This window comes from Gopherus flavomarginatus, chromosome 2 (assembly GCF_025201925.1).
Source record: "Gopherus flavomarginatus isolate rGopFla2 chromosome 2, rGopFla2.mat.asm, whole genome shotgun sequence".
NCBI lineage: Eukaryota > Metazoa > Chordata > Testudines > Testudinidae > Gopherus > Gopherus flavomarginatus.
Genome location: NC_066618.1, coordinates 62,501,854 through 62,520,958, shown reverse-complemented (window position 1 = coordinate 62,520,958; position 19,105 = coordinate 62,501,854). Strand labels below are relative to the sequence as shown.

Below are 19,105 nucleotides of genomic sequence, written 5' to 3'. Positions count from 1 at the left end.
CCTGAAGTGCAGCAGGCATTGAACAGCAATCTAGGCAGGACATATTCAAATCTCTGAATGTACGGTCCACCATCCTACCCCCCTGCTCTTTTATGTACTGTATTTTGAATAAATGATTTCTTGGCTTTTAAAACATTTTTTATTATTGCAGAAAGTGAGAAATACTGTACCCCAAGGGAAAAACAGGCACAGCAAATCATTGTAACCACTGCACTTCACACCCATGCAAGGCACCAAACATTACTGTTGGCTTTCATCCTCAAATTGCTCCCTTAAGGCATCCCTAATCCTTGAAGCCCTCTGCTGGGCCTCTCTAGTAGCCCTGCTCTCTGGCTGTGCAAATTCAGCCTCTAGGCATCGAACCTCGGAGGTCCATTCCTCACTGAATGTTTCACCCTTCCCTTCACAAATATTATGGAGGATACAGCACGCAGATATAACAGCGGGGATGCTGCTTTCCCCCAAGTCTAGCTTCCCATAAAGACACCTCCAGCGCCCTTTTAAACAGCCAAAAGCACACTCCACAGTCATTCTGCAGTGGCTCAGCCTGTAGTTGAACCGGTCCTTGCTCCTGTCAAGCTTCCCTGTATACGGTTTCATGAGCCATGGCATTAAGGGGTAAGCGGGGTCTCCAAGGATCACAATGGGCATTTCGACGTCCTCTACTGTGATCTTGTGGTCTGGAAAAAAAGTCCCGGCCTGCAGCTTCCTGAACAGGGCACTGTTCTGAAAGATGCGTGCATCATGCACCTTTCCAGGCCATCCTGAGTAAATGTCAGTGAAACGCCCATGGTGATCCACAAGCGCTTGGAGAACCACAGAGAAATACCCCTTGCGATTAACGTACTCGGATGCCAGGTGGGGTGGTGCCAGAATAGGAATATGTGTCCCATCTATCAACCCTCCACAGTTAGGGAAACCCATTTGTGCAAAGCCATCCACAATGTCCTGCACATTCCCCAGAGTCACGGTTCTTCTTAGCAGTGTGCAATTAATGGCTGTGCAAACTTGCATCAGCACTATTCCAACGGTGGACTTTCTCACTCCAAACTAGTTCGCGACCGATCGGTAGCCGTCTGGAGTTGCCAGCTTCCAGATTGCAATAGCCACCCGCTTCTCCACTGGCAGGGCAGCTCTCAATCTCGTGTCCTTGCGCTGCAGGGTAGGGGCGAGCTCAGCACACAGTCCCATGGAAGTGGCTTTTCTCATCCGAAAGTTCTGCAGCCACTGCTCGTCATCCCAGGCTTGCAGGACGATGTGATCCCACCACTCAGTGCTTGTTTCCCGAGCCCAAAGGCGGCGTTCCATGGTGCTGAGCACGTCCGTTACTGCCAAAAGCAAGTTAGTGTCTTGCGCGTCAGGCGAATCAATATCATCGTCTGACTCCTCACTGTCACTTTGGAGCTGAAGGAATAGCTCAGCTGCCAAACGTGATGTGCTGGCAACATTCGTCAGCAAGGTCCTCAGCAGCTCGGGCTCCATTTGTAACAGAAATCGCGCTGCAGACTCACAATGGTGCCAAACTGCTTGGAGTGTGTAGCGATGCACCACGGGGCATTGGGACAGGAAGCGGAATGACCCACACCCTTTCGTTCCCTTTCCACAACCCACAGCACCAAAATGGGACGAGGTGCTCTGTGGGATAGCTGCCCACAATGCACCACTCTCAACAGTTCTGCTAATGCTGCAAATGTGGCCACACTGCAGCGCTGGTAGCTGTCAGTGTGGCCACACTGCAGCGCTGTCCCTACACAGCTGTACGAACACAGCTGTAAGTCCCAGTGCTGCACAAATGTCAGTGTAGCCATACCCTGTGAGTTTACTGCTCATTTAGAGTTTTCATAACTCCTCTGTCGTTCATTCTTTTTATGCAAGCTCTTCCTCCTGCACCTCTGAACAGCTCCACTGCTTTGTATTGTAAATTAAAAAAAAAAAAAAACACCCACACCCAGACACATTCTGGAGTGGAGATAGTGCCATGTACTGCAAACTTGCCTGTGCTTCTGAATAGATAGGCCAGCTACACGAGCAGCTTTCCAAGTCCTCCATTACATACCAAGACTAGAAGACTGGGTAATTGTATATTATTAAAACTCTAGGAGAGAATCATTTATGTGAAAGTGTCTTGTTACTAGAACTACAAATAGTGCATTGATGTGTATTATTTTCTTTTTTTTTTTGAATGAGATAAATGAGAGCCACTCTAACAATCAGCTGGCATAACACTTTCACTACCTTTCTTTTTTTTTTTTTTTTTAATCCAAGCAGCTCTAGAATTGATATGACTGGGAGATGGTTGATACTTTGCGGGCCTTACTAGGAAGTGCCTTTGAACAGTCTAAAGAAAACTTTTTTTGATTGATGGAGTTACGACCTTTTGACAAATAGCGTCTTATGTACATACAGTACTTTGCAAAGCTTGTAGTTATGCAGCTGAAGAAGGTTGTGCTTCACCGCTAATTTAGGAATGAAGTTTAGTAGTGACTGACTCAGATCTCTGTGGTATACTCTTGGTGTTATGCGGTAATATTTGCAAAGCCCTTTAAGAGAGGGATCCTTTTCACTTCTGTTCATTTGGAATGGTGTTCTAGTGTTGTCCAAGCAAATATGTTAACTTGAGAGGGGAGCAATTCTTTCTAAAAAATAAAATGTAGAAAATTCCATTTAAAAAGCTACATAAATAGAATTAATTTGTTACGTTAGGCATGCAAAACTCTGGAAATGGAAGTTAAGGTTAGACCCCTGTGAGTATGCATTATGATAGATTAAATTACATGAGCGCATAAAAATATAATGTAATATGTTTATAAAGCACGCAGGGAATGAGAAAAGGTGCCTGCCTCATTTAAGGGATATCCTGTAAGTTATATGAGGCATAATATTGTATTTGAGAAACAGTAGATGATGATGTAAAAGATTGTATCTATGTATGTACACAAGGGGAAAGAGTTAACATTGTTTCATTCCTACCTTTGATTACTCTTAATTCAACTTAATATTCTCTAGATACTGTGTTTTGAGGAAATATTAATGTGTCACATGTAAATATTGGGTTTTATCTGAGGATCTTCACACAGTTTAAGAAGAGTAAGCCTCACAACATCCTTGAGATAGGGACATTCTATACCTGCTTTATAGATGAGGAAATTTGTGTAGAGCAGAGAAGTTAAGTGATTTGGTGATGATTGTTAGACAAATGCTTCATTGTAACTCTTCTGTTTATTAAAAAAGACATTCATGGAAGGAGGCCAATGCTGCTGCCTTTTTTTTTTTTTTTTTTTTTAAGTACTGAATAAAAAGTGAAAAATCTTGACAAATGTCTTTGTTGCAGTGCCAGTAACTTAGTAATACTGCACTGAAACTGATTAATATAAAGGGATAGTATAGTAAGATACTATTGAGCCCAGCCGGTGGCCAGATACCCACAATCCCTCCCGTCCCCCCAGAGCCCAGACATTTGTGCATCCCCCTCCTTCTTCCCAGAGCCCAGCCTTGGACCCCACAGCCCAGACACGCACCCCCTCTACGCCTCAGAGCCCAGAGAGTAGCAGAAACAGCCTGATGCTCCATCCCAACTTGTGTGGAGTTTCCTGCATGCCTCCATCTCCTTCCCTCAGTTCATGCTGGGACCTGCAGCTGCCGGGAGCTGTCTAGCTCCATTCCCTTGCCGCCACAGTGTCTTCTGTGTGTGAGCTGGTCTCTGCAGAGTGGTGGCCAATAGCACTGCAGCCCATTTCTATTGAGGAGTGGGGGGAGAAATGCTATGTACACGACATGAATTTCTGCAAAATTCTTCATTGCACAGTGGTGCAGTTTTCCCCCAAGTGTAGTAATGTGTTTTGAGCCAGAGTTGTACATCCTGTCTTGTGTTTAGAAAGACCCATGTTATTTCTTTATTACTTTAAAATATATATTACAAATCTAACTTTAATTTTCTGTCTATTTTAGTCTACTTTGGGGATGAAAGATTGGCCATACTGTACAGGAACCATTTGATGGACAGAGAAAATGAAGATGTGAACCTTCACAAGGCTAAAGAAGGAGTACATTTTATCACATTACACTAGCTGGCCTGAACAGCTTCCTGATGGCATAGATGTACATACAACAAAGTGGAATATATGTTGACCTAATTTATTTGGTTTACAGTGAAATTAAATAAACACAGTTTGAATCCATGTGTATAGGCTCTAATCCTTTAAGGTTAATATAATGGGGGAAATCTTGCTTTTTTGAGTTTAAAAAGTAATTATTTTTAAATTCAGTGTCACACTTTTTAGTGCAAGTGTATTGATCCTTTTAATCTATGATGTTGTCCTTAACACCTGAGTGTGTCTTGAAGTTTCAGAATACAAGTTCACTATAAAATAACAAACTAATTTGACTAAATTACTGTTAGTATGTGTCTAACCTGTTGCTGTCTTATAAGGCACTTCATCATTCAACCTTTCTACTTAATTCTTGCTTAATGTGATCTTCCTAGCACAGGCTACTCTACCATCCATCACTTAAGATTAGTACTTTGAGTGTTATGAAGTGTAAAGCTGTAATTATCTTACTTTTGTAATCTAAGGCTATGTCTATACTACCGTGGTAAATTGACCTAAGCTATGCAACTCCAGCTATCTGAATAACGTAGCTGGAGTCCATGTACCTTAGGTTGAGTTACCGCTGGGGGGGGGGGGTCGATGGGAGAAAATCTTCCATTGATTTACCTTACTCTTCTTGTTGGGGGTAGAGTACAGGGGTCGACTGGAGAGCGATCTGCTGTCTATTTGGTGGGTCTTCAGTAGACCTGGTGGATTGATCTCAGAGCGTCAATCTCAGCTGTAGTGTAGACCTGCCCTAAGTGTCAGAATTGTCCTCAAAATCGAGGAGTCCTTGTGGCACTTTAGAGACTAATATATTTATTAGGAAAACAGTTTAGTAGAAGAACACTTCAATCTCCCTGGTCATTCAATAACAGACTAAAAAGTGGCAGTTCTTCAACAAAAAAAACTTCAAAACCAGACTCCAGTGAGAAACTGCAGAACTGGAATTAATTTGCAAACATCACCATCAAATAAGGCCTGAGAGTGGATGGGTCACTACAGATACCAAATCAGTTTGTTCGTCTCTAAGGTGCCGCAAGTACTCCTCGTTTATTTTTATAAAAACTAATTTTCCCTTCCTAAATACTCACACCTTGTCAACTGTTTCAAATGGGCCACCTTGTTTACATTGGCCTCATTAACACTACAAAAGTGATTTCCACTCCTCCTTGTCAACTGTTGAGAATTGCCTACTTCCAACTTAAATTAAATGGACTTGTTAGCACTAACCCCCACACACACTTGGTAGGGCAACTCCCATCTTTTCATATTCTGTGTATTTATACCTCCCTACTGTATGTCCTCACTCCATGCATCTGATGAAGTGGGTTTTAGCCCACGAAACCATATGCCCAAATAAATGTTAGTCTCTAAAGTACCACAAGGACTCCTCGTTGTTTTTGCTGATAGACTAACACGGCTGCCACTCTGAGAATTGTCCTCAGACTTTGAGTAGGATATCAGTGAGCCTTATGTTGATAGCTCTTATTTTCTTCAGAGCTGTGTTGGCTGGATGTTGTTAAAGCACCTGTAACTGCTGTTTTTTCTAGTATTGTCTTCTAAGAAACCTAAGTATACTGGATATGTTTGCTAGAATTATAGCAGTAAATGATGTCTGAACTTGAAGTTAGTGAATGTAATGTAGTGAAAATTAAGACCGTTTCCACAGGTTACCTGAACAGTATACACCTCGATTAAAGTCTGAACTGGACCATAAAAGCACTTTTCATATCTGCTTTGCAGAAAGTACCTTTCTAAAGATTGCTTCTTAATCATACCAACCATAAGACCTTATTTAATCTACCTTACTTAGTCCATGTATGTTATTGCCATTACTGTGAATAGATATGCAGAACATTTGGCCCATGGAAGTTTAAAAATACAAAATAATTGCTCTTTTAGAAAAATGAATCTAGGAATTTTTTTGCCAATCAGATATTCCTTGAATTTCTCCATTATTTGCAAACCCCACAATGAAATTAAAGATATGAAGCGCATCTATACTGTACCTTGCATTTCACTATAAAACATAGTGTTTGTTTTTTTTAGTCTTTATCCACTCTTATCAGCAAAAACCTTACTAGCCTTACAGCCAATAGTGTTTAAATTTAAAATGTTGTAAACTAAAACTGTTTAAAATACATGTTTAAGTAATGTTCGGTCTCAGCAAGTACAAGTTCTTAGTATATATTAAAATAAGAAGAGTACCTTTGTGGAAATGTATAACATACAAAATTACATGTCTTGCATGGATGTCTTCTGTTAAAACATCCATACTCAAAACTCTGGATGAGTGCACAAAACATGTATTTCTAATGCAGTATTGTAGTTAAAACATTATTACACATTCTTTGTGACTAGGGTGCCCAGATGTCCCAATTTTATAGGGACAATCCTGATTTGTGGGTCTTTTTCTTATTTACTCCCTACCCCGTCCCAGTTTTTTTTCACACTTGCTCTCTGGTTATGTAATCAAGCTTTGAGTAGTTTTGGAAATACCCTACTGGAGAGTTGGAACTAACGCTGCTGCTATCTTAAACAAACAAACAAAGTTAGAAATAAGTTCTTATTTTCCCCCCTCACCACAGGATTCAAGACCACATCCTGATAAGATGCATGACTAATTTAATTTTTACAAGTAACTAGTTAATAAATTTCTAAGGGCCCTTTTGTGCTGTGCAATGGCCAGCCCTTAAATTGGTTAAGTATGAACTTGCATACATTATTTCTAGGTTCTACTTACATTAATATAATATTTTCCATTTAGGAGATGGATATACAGAGCAAGAGGTCATTGCTTAGAGGAACAAGGACATGTACTTTCTTTTGGGCATGAAATTAACTGTTCAAAAGGGTTTTTTTGAGTTAAAAGCTGTGTTCAGCTGGTGAGCAGATGTCAAAGTCCAGACTCTAGTTCAATTTAAATCCCTGTTCTGAGAGTTGGATTATTAAAGAAGATTCCCAAACAGGATCATACTTAACCCTCTGTACTTGGTTGCAGTCTTTTCAGAAGGATACGGAGAGAAGTAAATGTTCTTCCTCCTATGGCGTAAGATTCCAAGGCCAGAAGGAACAACTGTGATCATCTAGTCTGACTTCCTGTATGCCATAGTCAGTGGAACTTCCCTCAAATGCTTCCTCATATCGAAGGCTACGTTTTAGTCAAGGGTATTTTTAATAAGAGTCATGGACAGCTTACTAGCAGAAAACAAAAATTCATGGCCCATGACCTGTCCATGACTTGTACTATATACACCTGACTAAATCTTGGGGTGGCCTGGGGGGATGCTGGAGTTTGAGCTACGGGAACTTGGGGGGGGAAGGCTTTGGGAGAGGGGACTGGGAGGCTCCCTACCTGGCTCCTTGTGGCTCCCTGGAAGCAGCGACTTGTCCCTCAGCTCCGCGCCCTGCACCAAGCACTAGCTCCGCAGCTCCTTTTGGCCAGGAACCACAGCCAGTGGGACCTGCAGGGGCAGTACCTGCGGGCAGAGGCAGTTCACGGAGGTAGGGACATGTTGCCGCTTCCGGGGAACCCCCCCCCAAGGTAAGGGCTGCCCAGAGCCCTCACCCCTCCTGTACCCCAACCCCCAGCCCTGAATCCATTCACCCACACAAAGTTTTGCTGCTGCTGGGGAGGAGGGGGAGCTAAGAGGGGAGGATGGTGGCCTGAGACTGCCCCAGCAGCGGTCAGTGGGGCTGGCCCAGAGGCTGCCCAAGCCACACTGGCCCCTGCAGAAGTCACGGAGGTCCCAGAAAGTCATGGAATCTGTGACCTTCATAACAAACTTGCATCCTTACTCATATCTTTTAGAAAAACTTCAATCTTGAATTAAAAGTTGCCAGTGATGGAGAATCGACCATAACTTTTGGTACATTGTTCCAGTGGTTAAATGTCCTCACTTTTAAAAAATTACACTTTATTCCCAGCCTGAATTTGGCTAGCTTCAACTTCCAGTCATTGGATCATGTTCTACTTTTCTCTGATAGATTGAAGAATCCATTATCAAATATTTTCCCCTCTGTAAGTATTAACCTTCTCTTTGTTAAACCTAATATATTGAGCTCCTTGACTCTGTCACTATAAGGCAGTGGTTTTCAAACTGGGGTACATGTACCTGTAGGGCTACGTGAGCCCTTGTCAGGGGGTACATGAGAAAAATCCCGCAATGGTGAACAACTCTATTTAGTAAGACTTGGCAATCTAATCATAGGTCTATTATGACTCTCTCAGATTGGGGTATGCAGTAGGACTACATTATTTGGAAAGGGGTACACAGCCTAAAAAGTTTGAAAACTTCTGCTGTAAAGCATATTTTCAAATCCTTTAATTATTCTCATGGTTTCTGAACCTTATTCTATTTATCAACATCCTTTTTGAATTGGAGACACCAGTACTGGACAGTGTTCAGCTGCAGTTACACCAGTGCCAAATGCAGAGATCTGAGATTCCCTTGTTATACGTCGAAGGATTGTATTATCCTTGGTGGCCCCAGTGTTGTACTGGGAGTTCATGTCCAGCTAATTATCTACTATGACAGCAAAATCTTGGTCACCATTTATTAAAACACATATTGTTTGTTTGTGCCCATCTTACTAAGAAATCAGATCTCTCTATATCAGTGACCTGTTTTCTTCATTATTTACCAATCCGAATTTTTGTGTCATCTGCAAACTTTATAACGGATTTTTATGTTTTCTTCCAGTTCATTGATAAAAATGTTAAAATAGCGTAGAGCCAAGAACTAATCCCTGAGGACCCCAAGAGAAACACCCTCTCAAAGATGATTTCCCATTTACAATGACATTCTGAGACTTATCAGTTAATTAACTTTTAATTCATTTAATGTGCGCTGTGTTAATTTTAAATCATTGTAGTTTTTTAATCAAAATGTCATTCAGTACCAAGTCAAATGTCTTACAAGAAGGCTAAGTATATTATGTCAATGCTGTTACCTTTATTGACCAAACTTGTAACCTCATAAAAAATCAAGTTAGTTTGAAAGGCTCTATTTTCCATAGACCCATATTGATTGGCATTAATTATATTACCTTCCTTTAATTTTTGATTAATTAAGTCCCATATCAGCCGCTCCAATATTTTGCCCAGGATTGATGTCAAACTGACTGGCCTATAATTACTGAACTCATCCTATTTATTGGTACAACGTTAGCTTTCCTCCAGTCTTCTGGAATTTCTCCACTGTTCCAAGACTTATTGAAAATTTATATTAACAATGTTCTTCATTAACATTAACAATCTGTGCTTCTCAGCCAGCTGTTTTAAAACTCTTGGATATAAGTTATCTGGACCTGCTGAGTTATAAATGTCTAATTTTAGTAGCTGCTCTTTAACATCCTTCTGAGATACTAGTGGAATGGAAAGAATATTTTCATATGACACGACTACATCATATTTTCTCCCAGAATAGGGGGAATACAGAACAGAAATATTTATTGAACACTTCTTTTTCTTCATTATTATTATTATTGATAATTCTACCATTTGCATCTTGTCATGGACCGGTACTATTGTTAGGATTCTTTGTTCATAATGTAGGTTTAAAAAATTCCTTATTGTCCTTAACTCTGCTGGTGATAGATTTTTCTTTGTGTCCCTTTGCTTCTCTTACCAATTTTATAAAATTCCTAGCTTCAGTTTTATATTAATTACTATTGACTTCCCCTTTCTTCCCTTTGTTATATATTACTATTTATAGCTGCCTTCACTTCTCTAAACCAGGTCAATTTTTTAACTAGCACAGCTTTCTTTCTCAATTGTAAGATAGTGGCTTTCAGGGCATCTAATGAAGTATTCTGAAACAATTCCCAGTCATTCACATTTTTCTGATTAAATTCTTCCATCCAGCTGATTTGGCTCATAATTGTTTTCAGTTTTGTGAAATTGGTCATTTTAAAGTAACAAGTACATACATTACTGCTTTGGACTTTATTCTGTTTGCACATTGTAAATGTGATCAAGTCATGATTACTTGTACTTAATCTACCATTGATTTTTCATTCTGTGATCAGTTCCTCTTTATTTCTCAAGATGAGATCTAAATTAGAATTTCCCTGTGTGGGATGCAAAGCTTTTTCTGTTAGGAAATTGTTGTCTGTAGTAAGAAATTCTGAGGATGTTTTAGGAGTGGAGTATGAGACTTCCAGCACTGTTACTCAAATCAAAGTCCCTTATGATCACATAGCTTGTTTTCCTAAACATTATAGATAGTATTAGAGCCCCTTAAGCACCTAGTGTGATTTGGTGGTCTGTAACAGACACTAATACCCCATCTTGTGCTTTCTGTTAGGGCACTGATATGTAAGCATTCAAGATCATTTTCTCCTGAGTTGTCAGCAACTCAGAAAGAGGTAATGCCATTTTTGACATTTTGCTCTGTTGATCCCTCATAACTAGGTTATAACCATTGATTTTAATAGTCCAACCATATGAATCATCCCACCAGGTTTCAGTAAAACCAACTGGATCAAATATGTGCTCATAAAGCAATGCCAACTCCTCTTGATTGTTAAATAGGTTCCCTGGCATTGATGTAGAGGCAATTAAAGAATTTCTTCTTTTCTTGTCCTTTGATTAATTTTGTTCTCTTGACATCTTGATTTTTTGCTAAATGAGTGCTCATGTTTTCTCTCTTTTTACTCCTCCCTTTTATTATTATCACTCCTGAATATACTAGCCAGTCTTCCCCTGAGGAGGTTGGTTCTCCTTCAGTGAGATGGATGCCATCCAAACAGTACAGCTCCTTCTCCTCATAGGAGATGGACCAATGTTGTACAAAACCCAAACCTTCTACGTTCTGCCACCTACCTAGCCTGCAGTTCACTTTCAGAAACTTCTGTGTTCCTTTGCTTGTAGAACAGGAAGGATCTTTGAGATGATTGCTTGGATATTCTCCTTTAGCATGCTTCTGAGTTCCCTGAAGTTCTCTCTCATCTGTGAGATATCCTATGACATAGCATCATTATTACCACTATGAACTCTCCCCACCGGATCCTTGTCCATTGACTTCAGAAGCCTGTCCAGTCAAGACTGACATCTCATGTCTTGGCTCCAGGAAGACAGAATACTGTCCCGTTGCCTGCCTGTCTTTAAAGAATTTGTTTTTGATTGTTCTGAGTACTAAATGCCCACCAAGGATCATCCATTTCCCAGAGCAGTTGGAGATCTCTTTTTGTGCCTGCTTGATTTTCTTAAAATTTGGGCTGAGCAGCCATCCACAGGAATGACCCAAACATCTCTCTAGTCTCTCAGGCCAGTTGGATTTTGAGAGAGAGCTTCCAGTTTCCATACTGAGGACCTGGCATTGGTTGGAAATGTCTGGCTCTGTGGAATTCCTCCTGGCTCTCTTCTCTCTGGTGGCCTTGTCTGTTTCCAGTCATGTAGAATGCTGCCCTTTCCTTTTGCCTCCGGTGGTTATACATTGCCAAGCCTCTTCTCTGACTTACTATCTCTCTTGCTCACTCTGACTTTTTGGTTGCCGTCCTTGAACCTGAGATACAGGTGTTTCTCAAACCTGGCTGTCTAGGAACTCCTCAGCTTCTCTGATTCTCCATAGTGCTTCCACTTGACCTTCCAATCCAAGAATCTTTTCTTCCAGTGCAGCCACCAAATTGCACTTCATGTACAGAAAGCCCCTTCTGGCTTCAGGCATGAAAGAAAACATGGGACATCTGTTGCAGGCTTATTGCTGGTCACCTTGAAATTGCACGTAAAGCTGAACCTGGAAGGAAAGCATCTCACATTCGGTCTTCAAATTACCTACTTTACACTGGACAATACAAATGGCAAATAAAATATTTGTACATGAAATTGATCCCTTTTTTATATATGGTACAGCATATAGAGTCTTCGTTAAATATTTTTTCAGTAACATAGATCCCTCTAGCAATCAAATGTGGACTTGCTTGAAGCCAATGGGAATCTTGGCACTGACTTTAATGGGAGCAGGATTGGGCTGTCTGTACTGCATTATCTAGGAACAATCAGAATTAAGCATGATATGGTAAATCATGTTTCCTGATTTTTTTTCCCATCTACCGTCTCAAGTCAATAAAAATAAAAAGTCTATTGATCAACTCATTACAGATGAACACTGTGCAAGGAAAAAATCCATATACTTTCTCCTGTAAAATATTCGGTCTGTTGAAAGGGGCTTTGCTGAAGTTCAAGAAACTCTTTTGAACGCCTTCTAGAAATCTAATAATCAGCCTGTAGGTTGTAGATTAAGGCTGTTACTGTGGTATCTGAGCATTTTACACAGTGAAAATCTTTTATATTACTTATAAAATAAATAAAAAATAAAATTGTAAAATGCTTTGTTAGATACTATAAGAACATGGGAAGAGGCAGTCCCTTACCTTGAAGAGCAAAGAAATTTCCATCTGTTCCTTCTCCCCCCGGCCCAGAGACGTTTTAAGTATAGCGTTGGAAGTGCTCATTAGAATGTTTTATGTAGACTCCAGAAAAGAACTTTATACATCAGATCTGTTACCCTGGACTGTGTGTGTCCTCCATTAGGGCAAGGGTCAAGACTCCTGTTTCCTTTATATGTGCTGCTGTAGATTGTTTGCTGGCAGGGGGATATATTTTTCTAATATCTGCATGTGGATCATTTGAGGCAAGTTGCCATAGGTGTTTTTGTTAATGGTTTTCAGCTTTAGTCTAACAATGTGGGATTACAGTAGTGGTTCGCAACCTAATTACCATTGTGGACCACATAAGTAGCTCTCTATGGTTATGCTGGCCACATCTACAGAATATGTATGCTATCTGTATGGCCCTGAGGATGTCACATGGGCTGCAGGTGTGTGCTGATTGGGCCACAAGTGGCCCGTGGGTTGCAGGTGGAGAACCACTGAATTAGAGTTTGCTCCTGTTAGGCTGGTTTTTATCATTCTTTTTAATAATTGACTCTTACTATAGCTGTTTTTAGAAACTTTGATGTAGTTACCCAAAAAATAATATTATTCCAGAATGGCTGTTGAATGAAGGCAATGTAGAACATAAGTAATTCTAGGTGTGAAGATTAGGGATATCAGAATTCCATACTTTTATTTAAATACATACAAGCTAGTCTGTTTTTTAATCTGCTTTTATTTTTCTTTAAATATAAATAGATGTTAAATACTTCTCACACATTTTCAAAGCATAAATTAGTCTGTCTTTTCATTCTACATACAACCATTTCAAGTGAATATTTTTTCATTAATATTAAATGAAATCAGCTTGTATTGTAAATATTGGTAATAAATACTGGTAGTGGTAGTAAATAAACTAGACTCTGTTTAAATTATCTCTAAATCCTGTAAAAATAAATAGGTAATATTTTTTAAAAATAAATATTTAAAAAAATAATAAATACATTTGTAAAAGGAAATCTTAATAAAATATAAACTATTCTGATTACTTCTGGTTCTTAAAATAGAACAACATTGTCATCTGCCACATGACAGATTTTGTGATGAAGGAATGTGCCTGAATTAAAACATTCAAACACTGAGATTCCTGGTGTTTTTCAGATATCGAACAGCTCTCACAGTTTTCTCCATGAATGAAGTAAAGTCCCGGAGGATGAGATGGGTGCTGATTTTCTCTATCCATTTTTTATTTGACTTCAGTTTTTCAAAAAGTGTGCTCTGGGTAGCTGGGTCTGGCACGATCACTGCATCAGGATTTTTCATCTATGACAAAGAAAATGAAAATACATTGGTTACAATACTATAAAATGCTGTTGATGGAAAGGATCTGCCTTTATGCATGTGAAATATGCAAAAGATGCTTACAAGAAAGCATTATTTATCCCCACTGTAATCTATGGTACTTGAGTTTCATTTGTAGCTGATACTACTTGTGCTAGGGAATCTTTTTTGGAATCTGACTATATGGCCTCATCTACACCAAAAAATAAAATGGGGTTTGAATGTAATTGTAGGCAGTTGAGTTAGACATGTGATGCTGAATGGTCCAAGGACAATCAATATATCCACCAACTGTGTGGTTAGCTGACAAGATTTGTTCTGATCCATACTGATCACTAAGCCTCACGTCATCTAACTTTGCTGTTCACAGTCAAATTCTATAGTAGAGATAGGGTAAAATTTTCAAAAGGGGCATGTCTACGCTCTGGATTTTACAGTGGAGCAGCTGCAAACTGTGTAGCTGCACTAAGCCAATGGGAAAGCGTTCTCCTGTCAGCTTAACTACTCCAACCCCCGTGAGTGGCAGTAGCTATGTCAGCTGGAGAAGCAATCCCACTGACAAAGTGCTGTCCTCACCGGCACTTATGTCGATGTAACTTATGTCAGTCGGGGATGGTTTATTCACATGTCAGAGGGACATTAATTATGCCAGCATAATAAGCTGTAGTGTAGACATAGGTTGAATCCTGTTTTCAAAAGTACTTGGACACTTAACAACCTAAGTCCTATTGACTTTCAATGAGAATGAAGCTCTTAAGTGCCTAAGACACTTATGAAAATGAGACTCTGGTGCTTTTGAAAGTTTTACCTGAGTTCTAGGTGGTTAATAAAGTACAAATCCTTGCAGCCTTCTCTCAGGATCCAGGCTACCATCTAAGAAATGCTGAAAGCAGTGTACTGTAAGCTGGAACATCTCTTTTTAAATTTTACTTGAATTATGTAAAAAATGCATGTCCTTTTCATTAAAATAACTTGAAGGGGTGGATTCTGAGCACACACCTCTGTGAGTGCATCTCTGATTCCTTGCTGCAGAGTTCTGTGTGGAGGATCTCTGCAGAACCACAAGGGAATATGAGCATGCTGATATGGCAATGATTCTGTGGGTCTACTTGACCACAAACTAACAACAGGTGAGCAATAGGTTATGTCCCAAAGTCCTCCCCATACTCAGTAGCAACTAGGGCAGTTTGGCTGTATGGGTGTCCCAGGCCTCACTTCCTAACTGGGAAGGAAGACTCTATTTCTACTCCTCAGGATCTCTCATTGTTCCCACAGGCACAAGTTTTACTTGTGAGCTTTTTATTACGCATTATGTTTAGTTCCAGCCAGTTCAATCAGTTTCTCACTTTCATGAAGGCTAAAGTCTCACTGAGTTCATCCAGTTATAGAGCAACACAGACAATTGCCACAAATCAGTGTTTGCAATATATACAGGTGAAATCAATGGTCCATTATCTTTTCACAACAGGACTATTATTCTAGATTATCACTGTGTGGAAAAAGTTCAGCTCCTGTTCATCTAAAAATGATGAAAATAAATATAATACAAAATGTATTTTATATATACAAATGGCTTTTGAAGGCATTGAAAAACACCTTGTAGGAAATAATGGCCTATAGTTTCCATAATTCTTGATCCTGCAACCCTCATTCACCTAAGTAGTTCTTCTTCACCCCGTAGTTCCATGGACTACAAAGAATCTATTCACAGGAAGAGCTATTAGTGCAAGTAAGAATTGCAGGAATGGAGTGAATTTTAAAGAGTTCCATTTCAAAGAATTGCAAAACATACAAGCACAGCTAGTGTATCCTTTCAAGGTATTGCAAAACATCCAGAACAGCTATTAGAGCTGAATAGCATTTAATTTTCTGAGTCCAAAAATATTCAGGCTTTTGTAAAATGTTAAGGCATTATCAACTGTGATGCAAAAAGCAAGTGTTTCTCTGTAGGTGGCACTTGTTATTCAGCCCAAATCATTAACCTATAGGTTGTGTTTATCAGCAATTCTATAACTTGGACATTTGATTTTAAACTGAAAATGTTTAATCATAACATACAATCCTGCATGAAAGCTTGCGTTTATGAGATTTTAAATATTTATATTGTTTATTAAAGGTATTCTCTAGTCTTTCTCTGAGTCACTTTCAGAGTATTTGTTTTTTACTTCAGTGGGAGTTTTGGGTGTGAAAAGACTGCATGATTGAGTCCTAATTCTACGACTACTAGGAAAAAAAATACCAGAAAGCAGATTTTCTTTGTCACCAACCCAGCATCTACTTTTTTGTTTAATTTGCAAAATAATTTGGCACATTTACTTGCTAGAGCTGGTGTGCAAATTAGAGATAACAATAAGCTGTAGAATTAACAATCTAATTGTCAGAAAATATTTGTAAAATCTGTAATTTACCATTGATATCCTTTCTGATAAATATTGAGAGCATGGATTTGTGGAGCCAGTTTGCTTCCATTGTAACCAATGGGATCACTGTGTGTCTTATGTTATTTTTCAGAGCATTATATTTCTGATTCCTTTTCAAATCAAAGTCAAAACAATTATGTATGGGTAAACATAAAAATAACTCACCATCTGCCTCATAGTATTTGCCAGATGCTTTGTACCATAACATATGGATTCCACTTTTTGCTTTTCACTAATAAATGTCTCTCGGACATATTCCAGGTATGTCTGAAATGCAAAAAGTCCACTAGAGATTCCTCTCAAGCATTTTTCCTAAAATGAGAGAAGGGTAAGGAAATTACTTATTGCAGAAAAAATTATTTGATGACTATTGTTTCCATGTATCAGTTAACTAGCTATGTTTATACAGTGCTTCAGTGAGCTTCAACTAAGGCCCTACGTGTTGGGCCATTAATGTATTATAAAAGTTATTGATTCCTTGCCTCATTGAATCCAGAGAGTAGACATCCATCTTCCTCTGTGATCTTGGGGAGGTTCAGATTGTTTTGGGCAAGCATCTCCATACTGTTGTCACACACAGTAAATTTCTCACACATCTGGAAATAGACACAAAGAGATTTTATTACACCTTTATCACATTACCGTTTTCCAGGCAAAAGGCACTGTATACCTATGTCAGTAGAAAGTCCTTGTGCATTACTGAAATCTCCACAAACATGTTTTTTTTAATCAGCTTTTAAAAATTATTTGGCAGAATAGTCAAATACAGGGTGACCAGAGAGCAAGTGTGAAAAATCGGGATGGGGGTGGGGGGTAATAGGTACTTACATAAGAAAAAGCTCCAAAAATTGGGACTGTCCCTATAAAATCGGGACATCTGGTCACCCTAGTTGAATATGTTGTCCTAACTAATTAGAAATCACTGTTACATTTTCTCAAGTATCAGGGGGTAGCTGTGTTTGTATCCACAAAAACAACAAGGAGTCCGGTGGCACTTAAAGACAGATTTATTTGGGCATAATTTGGGCATTATTTGTTACATTTTCTATGCTTTTCATAATCTCCCCTCAGAAACAACTTGCTCTAGTCTGTCTGATACACAGATTGGTATGTTTTCTAAGATGCATGTCTCAAATATTTGCTCCTTTAGAAGGTCAAGAAGCTGCATGTCCTGTAAATAAACATGCCCTGGGAGGCTGTGGATTGTGCCTTCCTACACTCACTACACTTTTGACAAATATTCTCAGGGCCCCACGAGTTTTTCAGGACTAAAAGGAATTCACTTCCATGCTACATTAGGCCTTGCCCATGGGAAACCAGCATAAGCCACCCCGCAGCCCAATCAGACAGAGAGAGGTGGCCAATTCCATGGCCAAGCTCAAGACAAATGACAACATGAGCCCAGATAAAACAGCTGGAGGCAAAAAACACCAGATAGTCCCGTTTGCTGTTAAAACCTGCCAAGTGCAGCAAAGAACCGACCAACTCAGGTTGGGAACCCAGACCCAGCTGCCTCGGTGTATTACCCACCTCGTCCTTCAGCTTGGCCGCTTTGCTGTGCAGCAGCCACGCCAGAGACTCGCAATCGGGCAGCAAGCGGCTTCTGGCAAGCGAGTCCGGGGGATCAAGAAGTTCCTCTTCCCCGGAGGAATCCGGGAGGGGGACAGCTCTGGTCCCGAGGAGCAATGTCAGGGCTGCCGCTGCCAAGAGAAAGCCTGAGAAGAGGAAACAGACAAGGGAGTGGAGTGAAATCCTGCCAGTTACATTGCACACGCTCTGTCAAAAAGACAGCGGGAGAGACTAGCGCACCCCGCTGCTCAGCGTTTGTGTTACTTACTTCCCCGAAGATAATTCATTTCCTTCTCTTTCCCCCCCTCTTTGCTCTCTCAAAATACTTGTTGGCCAGAGGGCTGGAGAGCAGAATGAGATGCAGGAATCCCTGATTTTGGGCATATTTATATTCATTGCCACTGGTCGCTGGGAAAATCCAGTATTAGAAACATTTTTTTTTGTCTTTTGTTGTAATGAAAAGTGTTATTTGGTTTCTAATGAAAGGGAGGTACTATTGTGAAACACTTCAGGAAACTGAGCTCACTATAATAGCGAATTAAGGATGGAAAAATAGTAATAGGACAGACCCCCCCCTGCAGTTTGTTCTGGACTACAGTAAATGACTCAAGCAGAAGGTTGCCACCCGGATATTCCTTTCACACCATCTTGGCATTAAACCAAGGGTGCAGCTATCCCAAGAAACCAATACGTTCTTGAGAGAAAACAGACATTTAATAATTATTATGTCATGTGCAGCAGAAGCAGTCATTAGGAGAGCCCTTATGAGGAAAAGGAAACATAATTTAATTCCCTAAATAATTGGTAGACCATTCAGAAAAAATTACAACTCATAAAAATATACAAAAAAAAAGACTAATTGGCAAAAGGGTGAATTGGATGGTAGATGATGGACATCAGTGAGTATCAGTTATTGTTAATTATTTTCACAGAATCCAGTAGTGTTGTAGGCACATCAAAGTACAGTTAGGCCTTGTATAAATGAGAAAATTGTGCTAGTTTAACTAAACGACTTGATAAATTGATTTAAGTTGGTTCAGCTTAGTGTGTGGATACTCTTATTTGGGTTAAAGAGTGCCTTATAATAAACTGATTTTAGCTAAATCAGTTTCTAAATAGATTTGTTGAAAAGTATATGGTTTTTTCATGTGGACAAGACCATAAAAACACCTTTTCTTCACTAAAGACTTGCATTCTTATTCTAGTCATGATATGACAAGATGAAGAACGGGGGAGAAGAGTATGTGGTAAGGAAGGAGCAAGGTGACAGCAGTAAGATTACATGGTTAATGAGTTTGGATGTCTGCA

At 39.7% G+C, this 19,105-nt stretch overlaps 1 protein-coding gene across 1 annotated transcript; it reads right to left on the bottom strand.

The window, feature by feature from the left end:
- Positions 1–13,511: 13,511 nt before the first annotated feature.
- IL6 (interleukin 6) lies at positions 13,512–18,125 on the bottom strand. Its single transcript, XM_050938750.1, has 5 exons — positions 18,066–18,125; positions 17,759–17,943; positions 16,711–16,824; positions 16,394–16,540; positions 13,512–13,790 (listed from the first exon to the last, which is right to left on the bottom strand). The coding sequence occupies exons 1-5, from the start codon at positions 18,082–18,084 to the stop codon at positions 13,599–13,601; spliced, it is 657 nt and encodes a 218-aa protein (XP_050794707.1). The 5' UTR covers positions 18,085–18,125; the 3' UTR covers positions 13,512–13,598.
- Between the last annotated feature and the right edge of the window lie 980 nt (positions 18,126–19,105).

What these genes read in the sequence shown, in the direction of transcription:
- IL6 (XM_050938750.1), bottom strand. An exon ending in CGGCCAAGCTGAAGGACGAG is followed by an intron (nt 16,825 to 17,758) that starts GTGGGTAATACA and finishes GTCTATTTCCAG; the next exon opens with ATGTGTGAGAAATTTACTGT. An exon ending in CAAATACTATGAGGCAGATG is followed by an intron (nt 13,791 to 16,393) that starts GTGAGTTATTTT and finishes TCTTTGTCATAG; the next exon opens with ATGAAAAATCCTGATGCAGT.